General features: G+C 40.5%; 1 protein-coding gene across 8 annotated transcripts in view; it reads left to right on the top strand.

Annotated features, from left to right (window-relative positions):
* CADPS (calcium dependent secretion activator) overlaps positions 1–21,264 on the top strand; it is a 357,825-nt gene that overhangs the window by 228,559 nt on the left and 108,002 nt on the right. For 3 of the 8 annotated variants that reach the window (XM_081183970.1, XM_081183966.1, XM_081183973.1), the window contains exons 14-18: positions 15,122–15,223; positions 15,765–15,828; positions 16,663–16,786; positions 19,206–19,274; positions 20,178–20,195. In XM_081183970.1, the coding sequence (XP_081040096.1) occupies positions 15,122–15,223; positions 15,765–15,828; positions 16,663–16,786; positions 19,206–19,274; positions 20,178–20,195 (377 nt within the window). The remainder of the gene's footprint in view (positions 1–15,121; positions 15,224–15,764; positions 15,829–16,662; positions 16,787–19,205; positions 19,275–20,177; positions 20,196–21,264) is intronic. The other 5 variants (XM_081183971.1, XM_081183967.1, XM_081183972.1 and 2 more) reach the window with 3 other exon arrangements.

Genomic DNA, 21,264 nt, shown 5'->3' with positions numbered 1-21,264 from the left:
TCTGTTACATTTCTTTTGTTACTTTTCCTTTTTTTCCATTTCTGCTGCCCTTACCTTTTCACTTAAAACCATCCCTGTCATGTCCCAAAGTCAAAAAATGGAAGAGATACTTGGTGCCATACTGCCAGTGGCAAATAATCCCCCAGCCGTCGAAGTAGAGCCAAAAAAGGATTCCAAAAAGGAGTCCAAAAAGAGGAAAGATTCCAAACCCCAGCCACCTCCAGAGCCCAAAAGGTAAGAAATGGCAGTTTTACAAGGTTGCACTGCAGAGTTTTGTATCTGCCACTGAGCACACTGGCTTGAACCTCAAGAAATATGAGCAAGAAAAAGAAAACCACAAATGTATTAATGCTGTTCCATGAGCACACATGCAATCACTAACACAGGGTTTCTCACTCATCCATCCATCCATCCATCCATTCATTTAGGTATCACTTCCCATAAAACATCTCAAAGCAGTTAACAATAAATACACATCAATTAAAAAAAATCTGCATTAAAAACACCCACATAAAAACAACTTCAAATCCAGTGCAGATGCAGACTGGGATGGAAATCTCCACTTAAAAGTCTTCTTGAAAAAGGAAGGTCTTCAGTAGGTGCTGAAAAGGTAATAGAGATGACGCCTATGTAACAGGAGGCAGTTCTAAAGGGCAGGTACTGTGACACTAAAGGCCCAATTCCTACAGAATAGGCCTCCTGATGAAGATGCCCTTTTCTGTAGGTCACAGTGATTGGCTGGGTTTTTAAGGGGTGAGACGATCTTTAATTCTGGTATGCTGGTCCCAAGCTCTATTGGTACACCAGTACCAATCTAACCCAGGGGCTAATTTACAGCATGAGAAACATGGTGGATAAGGAAGATACAGGCTGTAGCATATAAACTTGAGTGGGCCATGCAGAGATCTTGAGAAGGAGCTAGTTCAAAGTCCAGTTCAAGGACATTCCTAGATTTGAAGTCAGAAACAGAGCTTTCCCATGAGTATGAGGTTCTCAGCTCTTCAACTTTTTGTTGTTTGTAAGGACCAAGAAGACCGGGGGCGGGGGGGGGGGAGATAGGTAACATGGTTCAGAATAAAAAAATCCCTTCCAGTAGCACCTTAAAGACCAACTAAGTTAGTTCTTGGTATGCGCTTTCGTGTGCATGCACTGGAAGGGATTTTTTTATTTTGACTATGGCAGACCAACACGGCTACCTGTCTGTAACTGGAACCATGGTTCAGAATAGGCAAGTTGAAGTTTTCTAAAGCGCCTGAGGAAATTTTCAGCCGTGGTGTGTGAACCACAGCTTCATTCACACATTTCCACAAGACTTGGGGCAGTGGGTTACCTATGCTAAGTTATGCAAGAAGTGGATTTTTAATTTTTAGAGCTTTTGGAGTATTGATTACTTACACGCTTAAGGCTCAGTCTGAGCTGTGTGGATTATGGTTGACAGAGGCATGACTGGAAATCTGTATAATCAGCTGATAAAAGCAACTTTTGCATCTGTTGATGAAACCTGTAGCTACAATGAGAGAGAGAGAGAGAGAGAGAGAGAGAGAGAGAGAGAGAGAGAGAGAGAGAGAGAGAAAGAGAGAGTGTAATCGTGTGCAAAGCCATTGTGTTAACTGTTGTACCATCTGTGGATCTTGAAGTGATTTTTGAAATGCTAGTTCAGTCTATTAGCACTGCAAGTTAAAGGATCACTCAGACAAATTCTAAAGTAGGCAAATACATCACAATGGCTTCTTCCTTCTTCCTTTGTTCCGTCCTGAGACTTCACTCAATTAGGATAGTATAAACAAAACTCCACAAAGCTCTCAAACATGCATTTTATTGAAGTTCACAAGGCACATGTGGAGATATTTACTCACATTCCAGTAGGTTTTCCTTTGGCTTTGAATGAATGTGGTTATGAAGTTCTCTATGGAGTTCTGTAAGAACAAATGAGTTTACCCCTCTTCCTTGGCTTGCAAGAACTAAACTGAACCAGGTTGCAAAGGGGAGAGGGAGGTTTTTCCCACTCTGGGTAGAGCCAATAGAAACTAGAAAATTACTGTGCCTTCATTTCTCAGCCTGCCTTGAGGTCTGGAAAGGGGAAAGACACTACCTTTTCTTAAAGGAGCAGCATTATTATTCCTTCTACTTACGGTAATACTAATACTACAGAGAGATTTGCTATTACTAAATAACTGAACCCTGTGGGGCCAGAACATCCTTTCTTTCTAGCAAAGGACAAAACAGGGTAGTGATAGTCCAGCATGGCTATTCTTAAGGTATCTGATTTACAGATTGGCACTTGATTTCCACTTGTAGTTTTGGACAGAGAGAAATCGCAAACCTTTCATGTCTTACCATGCAATCCTATGCATGTCTACTCAGAAGTAAGCCACATTGAGTTCAGTATGGCTTACTAATCCCAGGTAAGAGTGTGTAAAACTGTGGCCTTAATTACTATTTTATAGATGTTTCTCTCCATCCTGCTCTCTCTGTTTTTCAATGTTTAAAGCATCTTTTCTCTGGCTAAGAGCAGATGTGTTTAACATGCCTCTTGTTAGACTTGTGAGTAAATCCATTTGCTTAATGAAGGCGATTTTTGAAAGAAATCAAGGGGAGAAAGCTCACACCACCAACAACTGGCAGTTTAGCTTTCTGAGAAATGAGGTTGGCTGTCAGTCAGAATATGCCACTCTAGTAATGAAGGTCGAAGAGAAAGAATTCTGTGTGGCTATCAATCTCCCATGTAAGCGATAGACAGTGATGGAGCTGAGGTGGGTTGTCTGTTTGTATTGTGTTTGTGTAAGGTCAGACAGTGAGACAACAGTAGCTTGCAGTCAGCGAGAAAGTGCAGAGAGAATGTGATTCAGATGGTGCAGGACAGCCTGAAGGTCAGGACTGACAGAATGACAGGCCATCAGAGGAAAGAAACTAACTAGAAGCTATCCAGGGTCCTGCTTCATGAATACAGTTCTGGGGTAGCTGATCAGTGTCAGTGCAGGACAGGAATAAAATGGCTGCTGTTAGAAATACACCTCTAGCTCAGCTGTGACCCCTGCGCCATATCATGTGAAATGTCTACAAAGCAAAAAGAGAGTTTTGCACTGTATATTTTCAGACTTTGCTGGGAAGATTTTGTCAGTTGACTACTTAGATGTTATATTAGGAAGAACTACTTTCCAGGCAATGATAGAATTTACTTTCTTTCTGTTTCTTAGAAAATCAAAAAAACATTTTTTAGTTTATAATATAACTTTATAATATTATTTTTCTTCTCCCTGAGATGTATAATGGAATTTCTTTCTTTGGGACATAGATAGATAGAGTGTGTATTCAGCTTCCACAATCTTATTCTCATAATGCTAAACCATGGTTCAGCATTACAGTGGTGCCCCGCAAGACGAATGCCTCGCAAGACGGAAAACTCGCTAGACGAAAGAGTTTTCCGTTTTGGAGGTGCTTCGCAAAACGAATCTCCTATGGGCTTGCTTCGCAAGACGACAATGTCTTGCGAGTTCCTGCTGGTTTTTTTTCCTCCCCCCCTTTTTCTAAGCCGCTAAGCCACTTATCAGCTAATCCGATCAGCAGATAAGCCGCTAAAAGCCGCTAATAGCGCTAATAGCGCTAATCCGCTAATCCTTCAATGGGCTTGCTTCGCAAGACGAAAAAACCGCTAGACGAAGAGAATCACAGAACGGATTCTTTTCGTCTTGCGAGGCACCACTGTATGTGTGAATTCAGCAAGCTTATTTATGTGTGGAATGGATTGGTTCTATATTTCCGTTGCTTTTAATCTAGGGACGTAAAATTCCTAAAATAGAAGAAGTGGGCAGGGATAGCCAAGGGGCACAAGCCACCCAGCACAAGCCACCTGCCACCTCCTCCTGCACACAGCTCAGGAATTGGATGCCACCCACCCACCCCTTGCCCTACAGGTAGCTCTTCTGTAAGTGGAATGCTACACTTATGGGGACAATTGTGTACATCGAACCCTATGCAGAAGGGGCCAACTGGATTGGGCCCTGTTTATGTTGGACACAATCCATGCAGATCCCTTTCAAGTACTGTATATCTCAGTGGAAGTGAATTGAGACCATGCTTCACTCTCTCACTGAAATGAATGGTTACAGAGAAGAAACATGGCAATAATTGTACAATTGTTAGTATTTGTCTGTAGTTCATTTGCACTGTTTGGATAGTTTAAAGTATATATATGTGTTGCCATTTTATTTTAGCATGTAAAGTTAGCCCCCTCCCCCAAGAGCTTTTTGGGCAGAATATCTGTTCCCCTATAGTTTTGCTTTTTCAACATGTAATAAGACTCTGAGAGCCTTGGAGAGCCTTGTGGAGCATAAATACTGTGGCAATGAGGACCCCTCCCTCCTCCCACCTCTGCTACAATTTTGCCTCCCTGTCCAGATGTCAGCAAGGCAAATGCAGCCATGTTCACCGTACCTAATTTGGTTTCCCTTCCACAGTTTAAGCTTTGCTTTTCTGTCCTAGACCAAACCTTTACTATGCGTAAGTAAGTAAGTAAGTAAGTAAGTAAGTAAGTAAGTAAGTAAGTAAGTAAATGAGTGCCCTGACAAAGAAACTCAAAAGGCACTGGGACTAATTCACTACATTCCCCCTAGCCTCTCCATCCAGTGAGCAAAAGCATTGGGGGCGCTTTCCTTTCTGACCACTAGGAGGGAGGTTCTTTGAAGAAAGTTTCAGCTGAGAGAGTGTATTAGGAGGCATCTTCCATGTTCTACAGTGCCCAGAATTCTTTGAGGAGGTTGAAACATGCTTCAAATGTGCTTTAAATTTATAGTGCATTTGTAACCAGAGAGTCTTCACTCAGAACATGTGAGGTTTAATAAACCACACATTTCCAACACCTCTTCTATTTTTCTTGTATTGGTCACACCCTCCTTTATCCAGTCATCTAAGAAAAAAAAAGTACCAGTCTTTACCATGTCCAAAGACAGGGAACCAGTAAGATGGCGCAGTATGAACAAATGTTTCAAATATCCCACCTGCAACTCACTTTCTTGATTTGGCGCAGCATAGCTTTGGCCCCTTATCATTTTACATATATAAATTAAAATAGGAAATACTTCTTTGTGCACAAACCTTTTTAAAAAATAAACACATTTTTTTGTCCCGCCTTTCTTCCAAGAAGCTCAAGGCGATACCTATCCTTGTTATTCACACAAAAACCCTGTGGTGTGTGAGAGACTGATTGGCTCAAGGTCATCCGGGAAGATTCTTGGCTGAGCAAGGATTTGAATCTGGGTCTCTCATGGGAACATAGGGTCCAGCTAGATCAGTGTTGTCTACACTGGCTGACACTGGCTCTCTGGGAATTCAGAAAGAATTATTTCCCCAGTCCTATCTGGAGACACAAGGGACCGAACCTTGGACCTTCTGTTTTTTAAAGTATGTGTTCTACCCCTGGACTATGGCCCTTCTCCAATCTTAGTCCATCATTCTGACTTGTGCTTTTCAAGCAGTACTGCTTATACCACCTGATATACTGTGAAGCACCACTGGTTAAAAGTCCTGTCCTAAACTATTACACCAATATCTCCCAGTTACCTACAGGACCTGAGGCAGTGTGCCTCTGAGAACAATAGTAGAAAGTGCTCTTGCGCTGGTGGCCTTCTCATGGACTTCTGGTTGGCTAATATGGGGTGGGGGGGGGAGATGCTGGACCAGATAGGCCTTTGGTCTGATCCAATAGAGCTCTACTTATATTCTTACTTGGTTATTCACTACAGGAAATAGGGCTCTGGAGCAGGTTTCATAGAATCGTACACTGGAAGTTACCACTAAGGTCTTCTAGTCCAGGTATAGGCAAACTCGGCCCTCCAGATGTTTTGAGACTACAATTCCCATCATCCCTGACCACTGGTCCTGTTAGCTAGGGATGATGGAAGTTGTCCCAAAACATCTGGAGAGCTGAGTTTGCCTATGCCTGTTCTAGTCCAATGCCTTGCAATACAGAAATTTTTCACCCAGCGTGGGGCTCGAACCCTTGACCCTGAGATTAAGAGTCTCATGCTCTACCAACTGAACTATTCAGGCATTTGGCGTGATCCAGCAAGGTTCTACATATGTTAACTTGACCTTTGTATATAAGAGAGTTTCCATGAGAGGTACTAATGAACATGCTGCTCACCCAAGTAGTGGATGTCAGCCTTGAGCAATGCAAGAGAAATTAGATCTATAGCTCTGCCAATGTTAGCCACAAAAATACAGCAATGGCCAAGTATGCACATTAGCCCCTTCATACCGTCTCAATCAAGGTTTTCCCATGTGACGTGATGGCATGGTTGCAGCAGAACAGGCAAGAACCAGTAGATGAAACCAGGTGTGGTCATGCATGTTGGGAGCAGCACTCAATTTGCCCTTTGCCGGTAACAGCTGCATTTCTGATGTGACATGGTTATGTAATAACACAATACGCCTGGGCTTACAGCCAGGCAGCCATCTGGACATGCTCTTTGCATCATAATAGTCACAGGTATTGTAAGTCCTCTGCACCGCAAAACACTTTCAAGGGCCCATGGTGTAGAAAAAGGAAAGAAAGGAGGGCTTTGAGCTTTTAAATTTCACCAGTTCGGATCAGGTATTTATCAGGCTGTACGTGCCTACTAATGGGCATTTTTTCCCAAGAACGGGAGAGGTTATCATGAAAGGTGTAAAAGACACTGTGTTCATTTCAAAGCCACACTGGAACAGGCAAATGTCAAAGGGATTAACCCCAAAGAGCTATAATATGTGTTTATAATTGCACACAAATGCATGCTATTGCCTCGTATAGTACTCCTTGGTTTAAAAGAAATGATTTTGATATATTTGCTTGAGCAGCATAACTAGCCCCCGAGGCACCGTGTACAATTAGAAAAGGGCATGGTGGGGGAGGTGGGGTTTCCAGAAAGAAATCGTGGCCTTAGGACCTCTGGTCCTAATTATAATTTATAATTAACCCTGCGATTTGCACAAAGAAGCAGTTGGGGGGGGGGAATATTGTCTTTGCCACGAGACCATTTATTTTTAAACTTGACAACTCACTTCAGAAAGATTTCTTTGGGGGCTGATTAATAATTAGTCAATGAGTAATATTAGGAGTAGACAGGGACATTTTAGCTTCTCGTGTAATGTGTTTACAATATTTTAAAATGCACACTATGAACAGCTAATTTAGGGTTTTAATATCTCATCATAAAGGCACCTTTTCCTGGCACTATCCCAACCTCCTTTTTCTCTCCACCCCCCAACACCCATCTGTACTATTATGCCCTATTAATTTCTCTAGCAGAATCCAAACAGTATCAAAATGGGGGGGCGGGGGGAATCTGCTACCGTTCAAGACTGAGATATTTCCAATTCTGTAGGTTGACCTAAATTCATATAGAGGTGCCTGCACTGTAACATGTCTGCAATTCTTTGTGTGACTACATAGAGATTTACAGACACCACAAGTCTGACGTTTCTTTGCACTGTTTCTGTCCTTCCTCATGTTTTGTATTCCTGATCTGGATCCAAGCACGACATAACTACATTTAAATGTGACATTATGTACACTTTTTTTAATCATTGGACATAAAATGGTAAAATACAAATTGCACAAGCTGCAGAAACCTGTGATTACACTTGTAAACATCAAATATTGAAATGTCTCGGAAGTGGCACCTAAACACACACACATCTACAGCAGCAATGTGGATTTCTTCTCCCACCAATAATGCCTTTTGATTACTGGTATATTCTGTTGCCTTCGACTGCTTGCTTTGCAACAAGAGAATGTTCCAAATGCAGCAGAGAAAAGGAAATCCTAAGAGCAAGAATGCCCCAAACATTAATTTGAAGGTGGGAGGAAGCACACATATATAAATTGAGATAATATGATCGTTAATGACAATGGTTCCATTTCCCTTCAAGTATATAAAAATAAGTGCAGGGCTCTTAATTTATGTTTATATAATCATAGTGCCGTCTACAGATTTGTACTTAATTAATGAAATCATGGTGCTTCAGCTTCTGGGGAGATGAGCAACAAGAATTAACATAACTCATAAATTTCCAAAAGATGTGCAGCTGGGTGGTAGTATTTGGAATTTGACAAAAAACATTGGAAGTATTATTATTTGTGACATGGCTAAAGATGGGGGGTTGTGAGGAGAGTAAAGATGACAGAACTGGTGCTAACCACTGTGACAAGAACTTGAAAAGCAGCCGACATGACATCTTTCCTATCATGCTGCTGAAAATGTCAACTTTGTGAAGGACAGTGAGAAAATGGTTTGCCGAATGTTTGAAAGGTAGATTCAAGAGATGCTCGTCATGTCAGATGTAATATAGTCCACAGCTGTTTGAGAAAGGAAGTCCTTGCAGTTGTGATGGCTCTTAGTTGGCAGGCCCTTCCAGACATCCAGGCGGCTCCAAAAATGGCTACAGTTGACCTGTAGATTGTCTGAAGTTTGTTGCTACATGATACACAGAAGCCAGCTGTGATATTTTATTATTATTAATTCCGTCTAGTGTTGTGAATACATTTTTTAAAATAATAATAATAATAAATACACTGTTTCTGCTCACAGGTACAGTGGAATACACACAGGAAAAAAATACTTTGTAAGGACAGCTATGCAGACATAGTATTTTTCACAAGTAGTTTTCACATGAGGTAATGAGTGACAGTGCAGTGAACACACACACACCAACCATCTTATACCAGACTGGGCAAGTGGGGTTGGACTGAGTTGAAGCATCCCATTTTTCCAGCTGAGCTGTCAAGCATAATTCCTTGGATGCACCCATCCAGGAAGTCCCCTGGTGGTACCCTAAACCAGCAGAAAGCCCCAAAACACCACCAGTGGTGGTAGGTGGTGGGTTATGCAGAGCCAACCTGCATTCTGCTAGATCCTGACCCACTCTCACAGTTATCGCTGGCCCACACTGAACTTGATCCAGACCCGGTCACTTCAACAGCATGGAGCTGCTGCAGTGATTCTACCCAATTGTTCTGTCCTGTCCCCTCACTGGCTACTGACCTGTGGAAGCTTTCTGATGCTGCTACAATTTAGTTGCAACTCTAGCTTCTAGTAGCTCCCGCATCAAAAAAAAAAATGGGTTGGGAGGCACTGGAAACTATAATCCCCATGCGTTCAAACAGCAGTAGATGTACCTGAAAATGCTTGGGAGTATACAGGCCTTAAGGGTGAGGCCAGCAAGGCATCAGCACTCCCCACTGCCAGCACCTTCTTCTCAGGGGTCTCTCAATGGAAAGCTCCTTCAGGTACTCCAATATTCTCTTTATTATTGGTAAAATAAAGCTTTTTCTCAGGCAGCTTGGGAGACCCGAGCTAATTCACAAATAGATATAGTTACAGGTAGGTTGCCATGTTGGTCTGCTGTAGTCAAAACAAAATAAAAAAATTCCTTCAAGCTCATACCAATGACAAACTTAGTTGGTCTCTAAGGTGCTACTGGAAGGATTTTTTTTATTTTGTTTCACAAATAGATACAGATATAGGTACATATTTAGTATTCTGATTAAATTAGTCTGTGTTTTCTTTTCTTTTTTCCAACTATTCTCTCTCAATTAATAAAAAGGGGTATTGCATTTGAACTTTAAGAAAGGAGAGAGAAAATGTTGGTGAAATTGTCGTGAGTGGGGCATAGGGCAGTTGTGTGTTTATCTTTCAGGATTGCTTTGGTGTTTTGTGAACGTACGCTACTTTCTTCCATTCAGCAAGCCATCTCTCAAGTGGTTTGTATTCTTAAGCCCCCCCTTGTTGTCCATCATTCCTGAAAACACTATAATATTCTTGGCAATGTATGGGAAGCTGCCTACCAGGTCTCTGACAGCTGTTGGTCTGTTTATTTTTAAAGTATTCACTTTTCAATGACTCAATGCAGAAAGATTATTATTTTATGTATATTTTTATGTTAAAGGAATGATTTTTCATGGGGGGAGGGTGGCAAGCTCTCTTATCTCAGGTACTTGGGAGCCAGTCTCCCAGTTTCCCATGCTTCCGTCAAAGCTCATGGGAAAACGTTATGGCCTTTCATTGCCAATAAAAGACTGCTCCCATAGGGCTTTTTCAGATCAGGAAGCACAGGCAGCCATGACAGGGGAGTGCTGGGGAAATGTTGAATGGAAAGAAAAATATACCCAACACCCTCAGTCACCAATAAAGTGTGCTCAACTCTGCAGAAAAAAATGGAGGCTACTTTTGTGGGGGAAGAAAGCTTTAAAGAAATTGGGCAGCAGATTTCAGCGCAGTGCTAGTTTTATTGCTCTAGTAAACTTCCTTGAGCCTACAAAAGGAGTGGCTCGGTAGTGTTTTGTGAAGTGCAGCAAAATAAGCAGCAGTCTGGTGCTCTGACCCCAAACACAATTGGAAGTACTTTCTCCTGCAATGTGTTCAGAATCAGAGTGTCAGCCATTGCCATCTGTAGTCTGTGGTTACCATTTTGTCTTTTTTGGAAGAAGCCGCTCACTCCGTAGTAAGCATGTAGGGTTCACCATAAGTTCTAAATTGATGTCTTTAAAACAAAAGGAGTACAGGAAAAGAACAAGTTTTTGAGCCACATTTTGTTTTCTTCTGCATTTAGACTCATGTCAAGACATTTTCAGTAACACACTTCATAGGTTATTGCTGCAATCAGGGAAAAATCACACATTTCGTTTAATAATAGTTTGACAACATGAGATGGGCAACTACACATGATGGGCTTATCACCTCCTATCTTGGATTTTTCCCTTATTGGGCAAGTGCCTGACAAGAGGCAATGATCTGTAATAACTTGATCATGTAATAACTAGCGGTAACAGTTTCACACGTTCAGGTTATCAAGTGATAGCTACAATTATCACATCAACAACATAACTTGTGTACTTGCCTGGCATTTGTCTTTCAAACCTTTTAATTTATCTCAGTAAACAAATATTTCCTATATCTTAGGCTGCCGTCCCTAATTAGTTTGAGAATTACTTTTAGTTAAACGGACCTTCTCTAAAATAAGCAGTTGATTTGAAAATTAGCAGTGCCCTTCATTTTGAGCAGTTAAGGTTCTGTGCTTGCATATTTCTTTGAAATTACAATGAGGCCTTCCATTTGGCCTTTTGAGCAGTGTCTCCAAGCACTGTGAGTTGAAACTCTATGCCATGGGTAGGCAAACTAAGGTTCGGGGGCCGGATTCGGCCCAATCGCCTTCTAAATCCGTCCCACAGATGGCCCAGGAATCAGCATGTTTTTACATGAGTAGAATGTGTCGTTTTATTTAAAATGCATCTCTGGGTTATTTGTGGGGCATAGGAATTCGTTCACACACCCCACCCCACCCCCCGAAAAAAATATATAGTCCGGTCCCCCACAAGGTCTGAGGGACAGTGGACCAGCCCCCTGCTGAAAAAGTTTGCTGACCCCTGCTCTATGCTGTCACTTTTGTCTTATTGTAGGAATGCTCACTTACTATAAAACAAAAACATACCATGCAATCTGAAACATGCCTACTCAGAAGTAAGCCCCATTGAGCTCAATGGGGCTTACTTCCAGGTAAGTGATTCTAAGACAGCAACTTTAGCGGTAACATTTTCTAGAATAAGGAATTTTAAAACCTTCTAAGTGTTTCAGTAGTTAAATGTTTCAAACTAAACAGCCTGCTAAATTTTCATACAACTATATATTTAAGCAGAAATGAGGCCAAAACAATATACTTTTGTACTGCTTTATGTCTTCTCCTAGTGATGTTTCCAGTTGAGGCCTAAATCAATATTTTTATTCACCCAAGCTTGGTGTATAAAATGTATACTGAATTCAAACAGTAATACCATAGAATAATCTAAATACATGGGCTAGGAACCTATCAAACATGTAAATCTCTCTTTTCCTCAATAGGACATATGTATACAGGATTAGTGATAGGCAACCCAATTTTATGAGTGTTTATTTTTGAGTGCTTAAAATTCACTTCATCACTTTAAATAAAAAAGACAAAAATGCATTTCCAAAGTATATAATGCCTTTGTTTTAAATGGGTGAGTTTTAACCATATTTAACATCAAGTGCTAATATTTATTATATTTTGAGGTTTCTGCATCTTTAGGTCAATGAAATATTGACTGTACAGATTGTATTTTTTATATATTAAAAAAGTTAGGAGCATTCTGATTCATTAAAAGGAAAAATAAAGCTTACCAATTAACCCCTGACAGGAGGTTCATTAGAAGCTTTGTAATCCCTTGCCAAGTCTTTTGTATAGCCAAACTAGTCTAATACGAAGGGTTTACAAAGCTTTAATCCAAACACGGGAGGAGGCCTTTAAGTAAGAACATTTGTTCAGTTTTAAGACTTCTTCCATTACTCTTCCCAACAGAGAGAGAGACTTACAGTTACAAACTGAGTGCTAGCACACAAGTCCACACACTAGGAAATTGCCAGTAGTAGGAAATAGTGTTGCTAATTGTCTGGTTTGTTGACTTATTTTCTGGAATGGATTAGAGTAGTTCATTACCTTTTGCATGGATTATTCAATGGAACAGCATATGACCGCGCCTGCCAATTTGGGTATACAGAGAATTTGCACAATTCCTCCGATCCACAGTCTTGGCTTTTGCCTTTGGTTTTTCTCGACCACATCCATGTAACAGAGGGATCATAGGATGGGGAACTGTTTTCAACCTGAGGGACACATTCCATTGTGGGCAACCTTTCAGGGGCTACATGACAATGGTATGTGGGAGGGGCAAAAGTGAGTGGGTGGAGCAGCAAATGTAAATGTTACCATTGTGTGGTAGGCTAGGGTCTACACACAGAGAGACACACTCCTCACTCTCCTTCCAGGCAAAACAAAAGGCAATATTGTGGGTTCAAGGATACACCCCAACCAGGTGGAAGCACTCAAGGTCAGTGCACAGCAGGACCAGTACAAGCTCCAGCTTGGGGAGAGATGTGGCTTGGAGAAAGTTCCTAGGACCAGGCAGAGAGAACAGGAGGCCTGCATTTTGAAGTCCCCCACCCCGGCAAAACAGTTAAAGCAGAGCACTTCGATTTTGTCATGGAATTCTACTCAATATTGATCCAGAGTAGATTCCAATGTATTGTTAGCAGAGTAACATCTTAAATACGTTGAAGGATTCCCCAAAAAATAGACCAGAGGCAATTGTATTTCATCCAGCAAAGCTTTATTACTACTGAAGGCAAATGAGCATAATGGTCACAAATCCAATACATTCAGGATTGGCACTGTCCATAAGAAACTCAGTTGCAGCAGACTTAACTTAAACTTACAATAACATAATAAATCTAAACCTTAACACTAAGCATACTATGTACAGATTCAGGTAGGTAGCCGTGTTGGTCTGACGCAGTCGAAATATATAAAAAAACTAAAAAAATTGTCCAGTATCACCTTAGAGACCTACTAAGTTTGTTCTTGGTATAAGCTTTCAGAAATGTGCCTGCACACGAAAGTTTATACCAAGAAGAAGAGGAGTTTGGATTTGATATCCCGCCTTTCACTCCCCTTCAGGAGTCTCAAAGCGGCTAACAATCTCCTTTCCCTTCCTCCCCCACAACAAACACTCTGTGAGGTGAGTGGGGCTGAGAGACTTCAAAGAAGTGTGACTGGCCCAAGGTCACCCAGCAGCTGCATGTGGAGGAGCGGAGACACGGACCCGGTTTCCCAGATTACGTGACTACCGCTCTCAACCACTACACCACACTGGCTCTCACCAAACTTAGCTGGTCTCTAAGGTGCTACTGGACACACTCTCTCTCTCTCTCTCTCTCTCTCTCTCTCTCTCTCTCTCTGTGTGTGTGTGTGTGTGTGTGTGTATATATATATAATATAATATATATATAATACTACTGTATGTACAGAATGCCACACCAGAAGAAAAAGCGATAGAAAGAGAAAGTGAAACCCAGGCTCCTTCCAGCCCTACTTTTATAGTCAGCATGACCATGACTGAAAGAGATAACAGAACCAGTTTAAACCAACTGTACTCAGCTTCTCTGAGGGAATAACCCAAACATCAGGACCTTTTGCTTATCTCTTTCATACAAAGAAGCTTCCAGAACCCTCTTGAATTAAGTAGAATAGGAAAGATCCCTACACACCAGATCAATACTTTCTGCACTAAGAAATGCAAACTGACAGATTTAAGTCAACTTGTGCTTAACTGCTTTGCACATGGGTGGGAGTTTCACAGCAACGCATTACTTGCTGAGGTAAAATAATTAATTTGGTACTACTAGGCGTTGTTCAAAGAACTGCATTCTGCACGTAGGAAGAACTCTGCTTATTTCGATTGCTTTCAAAAGAAGCACAGACACTTCCACAGGAGAAAAACCTTGCTCCTCCTTGCGTTTGTACTTCCTCACACTGCATCGTTCACACCTTTGATCCTAATAGCTGAAAGCAAGTAGGCCAGGATCTAAACTGGTGCGAGTCCCACTCACACACCCTGCAGACCTGATCCAGAGGTGGCTTACAGATATGGGCCTCAGATGGTAACCTCAGGTTAGGAGCAGGTTCACATGGGGAAAGGCAGTCTTGTAGGTATGGAGAAATATATGATATTCAGAGATTTGCCTCCCACATGAGTTACTTAGAGGCAACACAATTTACTGCCTTAGCCCTGTGCCTTTATTGAGGCTGCAATGAATACTATCCAAGAATTTCAACCCAGCAGAGATGCCCAGTGTTGGGCAAGGAACTAGCAGTGGCCTTGAAGTGAATGGGGGTACTCCAGGGATGGGGGCCCTGTGACCCTCCAGGTATCATATGTGGAGTTGGAAGGGACACCCAGAGTCATCTAGTCCAACCCCCTGCAATGCAGGAATATAACTGGAATTATAACCCCTGTCATTGTTAGCCACTAGCTGTGCTGTCTGGGGCTGATGGAAGCTGGAGCCCAATTATATTTAAAGGACCACAGGTTCCCCACCCCCAAAAAAACACAGCTGCTATTCAGGCTCTCTGGTACCACTGATTTCAGGTAATCCAAGTCTGGAAACCCAACATTCAAATACTCTTATTTATTTGTATAATTGTTTTGACTATAATGTGATGCATTACAGTGCTGATGATTCATAAAAGTCATGAGGTAAAATGCAACTTATTCATAGCTTTTCTCCTCCAGGCCTGATGGAATAGGAACGGTAACAGTAGAAGAAAAAGAGCGGTTTGAAGAAATCAAAGAGAGGCTGCGGTTGTTACTGGAAAATCAAATCACACATTTTAGGTAATGACTGATGTTTCACCTTCCAGACAAAGAGCCAACTTGCTGCGTTTCAGATGCTGCAGTGATGATTACTTGCATAAACAGCAGGAACTTTTAAAGTGATTTTAGTGTACTATATGTTAGCATATAGATGGCACTGACAGTTCAGTCATAGAGATGTTACACAGAAAATGTAAAATGGAATTATGTGTGCATTTTTGCCATGAAAGGTTTAGAATAGAAGTCTACAGTGGAATGTCTCCATGTTATAAACAATTGCCTTTTTCTGTTTTTTATCTTGTCAGTACTTATTAACTAAAAGCAGCCAGAAGATTGGGGTTTTGGTTTTGATAAAGTAATGCTATTCCAGTTTCAGAACCAAAATAGCAATTTCTTCCTCTCCCTGCCTTGCCCCTCCCCACCCCCCTGCCCACCTTGTTTTCCTTATTCACTTTGAAACACATAAGTGGGGAGTGACTGGGACTTGCAATATGGGTGTAAATCATTTGTTAGCTTTTAAAACATTTTGCACGTATCCAAAAATGCTATGTATTTACCCTAGGTATTGCTTTCCATTCGGCCGGCCAGAAGGCGCTTTAAAAGCCACACTATCACTCCTGGAAAGGGTAAGCGTAAGGGTCCTGAAAGGTTGGTTTTTTTAAAAAATCCAGTTCTCATATTTGGCTCTTTTCATTCAGCAGAATTTATATTGACTTCGATTATATATGTGGAGTCTGGATGCCATTTTCCTTCCAATCATATTGGAAATGAAGGGGCTTTTCATCCCCTGGCATGTTTGTGAGTGTCGTTTCATTTGAGCAGCATTCTTCACTACACCTGCTCTCTACTTGGGACACACCGTGGTCCAGATTTCATGGGTGGGTTTGGTTGGGCTGGGTTCCCTCTTGGCCTCTCCTGACTCTATGAACAACACTAGCTTAAAGCTTCATGTACACGTGGATATTTTATAACACCTAGAATTCTAATTGCAATTTTCTGTGCCATAAAGTCATAGTTTTATCCTGCTAGCAGAAAAACCTGAACTCTTATTGAACTCAGCTCTAATTGAACAAGTACTTTAGGGCTGGTGCAATTAATCCGTACATCTAATAATAATGAACCTTGTGAACCAATCATTTTATCTTAACATCTCATGCACAGGTAGCCTAAATATAGTGCCATCCAGATGTTGCTGGATTTCCACTCCTAGCAGCCCACTTCCTCACGTTCCTCACGTTTTACATTCCTCAAAACGCAAAACACCTAGAACCATGGGCCAGGGTGATCAGGTTCAATAGTTCCCAAGATGCAATGGGCAATGCTGTTGCTGCCTGTGTTCTAACCAGTAGAGGGAGACAAAGGGCACTGTGAACCCTTCGAAATCTTTTAGGTGGGTGAAATTGAAAACAAAAGCAGTTAATTTCAAGATGACACAACAAATCAGTGTTTCTTATATCAAGGTTTTGATGAAAGACATAGTTACTCCAGTCCCTCAAGAGGAGGTAAAGACCGTCATCCGTAAATGCTTAGAGCAAGCTGCATTGACTAACTATACACGGCTCTCAGAGTATGCCAAAATTGAAGGTAAGGCGATTTTGCTACTAAAATTAACGCTGGTTTCCTGTTTCAGTGAGACGACTAAGCTGCTTTTTAAAAAAAGAAGAAAAAGAAAATAAATTTTAAAAAAATATGCCATAGCTTGCAGGATAAATAAGGCTAGGGCAAAATCTTCCTCTCTTTTTTTTAAGAACATGAAATGGTACGCAGGGTAATTACTTTGCGGGAGAGTAAGCATGTTTGGTCACTTGTACAATATTCATATGTGTTGTGTTGTTTTCCTAGAAAACAACCATTGAGATCAACATAGTATGTCATGTTTTGTAACTGGAATAGGAAACACGGCTAATTGCTTGTGACAGTGGAGTTCATGAAACAATGGAAATATCAGAAATTAAATATTTTTAACTGTGCACACTCATTTGTAAGCCAGCTTAGGATGTCTATTTATTTATTTTTCCTGGGTAATGTTTTGCCACCTCCCCTTTTATGCATAGCAGATCTTGTCAAATCAGTTGGCCCTACACTTGCATCAGATTTCATTCTTGTCACTCTAAATTCGCCACAGCTGATATTATTGACCTTTTACGTTAGGGAAGAATAACAACTAGTGACCAGAGACACATGTAGCTATCAAAAAGACATTTTTAAACTTGCTTGAAGATATGCTTTTGGCAGGAATTCTATACATGCAGATAGATCTTTACACATTAATCAGTTTTCATTGTTACCTTTTTGGCTGCTGTACAGTAATTTGAAACTCCTACACAACACGACAAATGCCTTGCTGTTAGATGTTTAAACTGAATTATGTGCTGTGGATTTGGGGTTCTTGTCATGTGTGAGCCATGAAGCTTTGCTAAATAAAGCAATGTTCTCGTTTGCTTTGAATAATAATGCTAGAGGAAACAATATCACCGTTCAATTATTATTTTTCTTTCCTTAGTCCTTGCTGGTCATGTCATAAGGACTGGATTATTGTGATATGCCCCATATTTCCAGGGTCTGTAGATTATACACCTCCTCTCTTTTTCAATGTCCCCCCCCCCACGTTGACAATGCAAATTGTGTACCAGTGGTAATGAATTCATTGTTATGCATCCAGTGAGAAACGCTTAAGAATTGGGCACTAAAAGGATGTTTATCAACTCTTGACTTGGTAATGAGCGATGAAAATAGAGAAGGAACGCAGGTCTCTTGAGCGCTGTGCTATCAAGCAATTTATCAAAGCACTCGACTTCACAGAATGGTTTTAATTGGTGAACTCTGTTAAAAAATTCAATGTTTAAATATGCTGCACGAGGACATGGGAGAACTCCAGTTCAGAGGCAGTTTTGGGGTTGTTGTTGTGACTTTCCTTTTGAATGGACACTGGACTCCCAAGGTCTCTGTGTAACGCTCACTAACTCTGTCGGTAAGCTTTGCTCTCTTCTTTCAGATATATCTATGCAAAAACAAACTTTATGATCTGTAAGTAAAAATGCATTCATTTCCCAAAACGTAGAACAGTTAGCGTGTACTTTCCTTTGGTGCCTCAATTCTTCTTGGTTGTCTTTAATTACCTTGCCCTCTTTTTTGGCACTGTGACTTTTAGGTCTGGGAAACTTTGAAGCAACAAACTTTTTTATTATTTGTTTTATTTTCCTGTTTTGTTTTGAATTCCAGCTATTGTTTTCGGAGAAGTACTTCATCCCACACTACCTGCTCTCTTCTGCTTCTCTCCTTCCTTGTTCGTGGTTGGTTCAGCCACTTTTCTATGCTGCCTCTATAAAAAGTGGTTGCATCAGTTTCAGAGCATGCTGGGATTGTTAATTCAAAACAACCCAACATCCGCAAGCTGCATGCTTCAGGTTTTCTCTCATGAGCATAGTCCGCTCACTCTGAGTTCCTCTTCGCTTTTTTCTGCTCCTTTTTTTTTTAAACTTAAAAACAATCATTGTTTGACCATTTCTGCAGTGGAGTCTACAATTTGGAAACCAAATGCCTCCTTCGAGGTCTAACTAGCCTGAGTGCATTAAAATTAAGATAAGAAACAATTTCACAGCAATGCTGCTTGAGGCTATGTTTATGAAGAAATACCTGTGAAAGCCTTAGATACTGAAGGCTAAACTCCTTAGTATCTTGGAGCCTTAAATCAATCAAATTCTATTTCCTTCTATTCATGACGTTCTGACCATTATATTCCTGCAAACAATTCAGAACAAACCTTTAGAATCATGGTCACAATCTCTTTTGTGACTCATGAGCATGCTGAATGGTTAATCCAGTAAACCTCCAATTTTAAATCTTTTTTTTTTTAATTATTATTATTTTTTCCTGTGTGTATCCCAAAATACTCTACAGCTACTTTCCTTTTGAGCTAATGTAAAGTTTTCCTCTGACCTATGACCTATAACCTCTTTACCTCTGACCTAAGCCTCTTGCATGCCCAAATCCTCTTTTATAGGGAAAAAGAGAGAAATGTATGAGCATCCTGTCTTCTGCTTGGCCTCTCAAGTGATGGATTTAACCATTCGTGAGTACCTTCCGCCCTCCTCTCCATACCGTCTTCACTCTTTTCTGTTTTCATTACTTCAGTACAATCCAGAGCCAAACCAACTCACTTTCCTTGCTTCAAGTCTTTTAGCATTGGCTTTGTCTGTTGCTTCTGTCTGTGAAAGTCCCAGTGTGAGAAGTCCAGTCACTTTTTATCAGCCTAAAAAAAAGAAAGAAAAGAAAAAGCTTAGAAAAAAATCAGCTGTTTTTGTTTGTGACGAACTCCAATTTGTCTGTAAGTTTTTTCAGTTCTTCTTTCTGTCTGTGACCTGAATGCATTTTTACTTTGCTTCTGTGTAACCCCAATTTGTAAACACTTGTCACTGGTACACAATCAAAAGACAGCAACTACATGGGGGAGCAATGAGCTAGAGTTCAGAAAAAAAAGACACTGGGAAAGAGTCATCTCTATCTTTCCCTAATGTGTATGTGTTTCAAAAGTTCTTTACAATCTGTGCATATGACCGCAGAAAAATGTCTTCCCTGTACGTTAGATCTTCCACGTCTCTTGTCTGTTTTCTCTCAAACAGAGTGCTTTCCAAGGATCTTTTTTCCTGAATATTCCTCTATAGAGAGCTCTGAATAGGACAAATGGTGTATATTCGTTTTACCAGTCTAATAGCCAGTATGCGTGCTCAGAGCTTAAACCACCTAAACCCCAGTTTTTCTTTGTACAACATAACATTTTATCTTGGCAAAGCAAGTCGTTTTTGATGATTGCCCATGCTTCTGGGTGGTGGGAGAGATTTGGGCAACTTTCTTTTTGAATGTCATATATCACACATAACTGGGGGGCATTTTGATCCACTTGCTCATTAATCCTGCATATCTGTTCTTGTTTCTCTCTCTTTTCTCCTTGTTGCCTTCTCTCTCTTTCATATAGAGAATCAAAAGGATGCAGGTGAACAACTGTATATTATACATTGCTAGGATTGTTGAGTCTTTATTGATCTTTGTTTTCCTTTCCGTAGCTCCTTAAGATATGTACTCCTTTATAGAGAGAAGTTGGAGTTGCAGTAATACTTAAGGAGTTAATTTGTGCTGTCTTAATTCCCGTAATGAGTGTTCTCCTTCTCCCCTAAGTAGATCTAGTAGAACAGAAATTCAGTGCCATCTTACTAGGAGACGAGACACAGTTTAATCAAGAAAAAGGTTTACAAAAACAACCCTAAGAGGACATTTTAGAACTCAGTACTATTAGCAATCTGGCATTCTGTTCAAACCACTGTTTGATACCTAAACTTAATCTCATTTTTGTTTTTCATATATTCTGTTTAATACCCTATTCGGGTTGAATTGTTTTCCTGTTAATGTGTAACTAACAATACAGTCAGAGAGAAGTCATGTTTCTTGTATTATTATTTTTTGTTTGTAATGTGGTGATGTAATGAAACAAGAATACAGTTCAGATTAAAAAAAACTTTGAAAAATAATTCAGTAAAAATTTGTCAGACATGCCACCTTTTTCATGACTTCTGGGTATAAAAAAAATTCATTTGAAATTTCATAAGATCTGAACTGTTAATTTAATTTATTTATTTTTATTTTTATTGAGTCCTTCGTTTATGTTCTGTGAAAGCAGATTGTCTGGATTTTGAAGTGTTTTTAGAGAGAGAAAATATTTCTGCAATGCATAATTTTGTTGCAAATTCTGCCTTGGATTGCATCAGAGTCATCTTTGAGAGACGCTACCACAAAGTGGCTCAGCATCTCATTTTTTCATACAAGAATTCCACTCACCCCAGAATGAACTATACTAAAATACTAGGAAATCTATTCTTTTAATTGAACAGTTTGTCGCCCCCTAACACAACAAATAACTAAAACTGCCTACCCTTCCCTTTGCATAAACAATATTATTAGGTACAGTGGTGCCCCGCAAGACGAATGCCTCGCAAGACGAAAAACTCGCTAGACGAAAGGGTTTTGCATTTTTTGAGCTGCTTCGCAAGACGAATTTCCCTATGGGC

Source organism: Podarcis bocagei (genome assembly GCF_964188305.1).
Source record: "Podarcis bocagei genome assembly, chromosome: 2".
Classification (NCBI taxonomy): domain Eukaryota; kingdom Metazoa; phylum Chordata; class Lepidosauria; order Squamata; family Lacertidae; genus Podarcis; species Podarcis bocagei.
The sequence above is the reverse complement of the archived record's forward strand: the minus strand, read 5'-3'. Positions and strand labels throughout refer to the sequence as shown.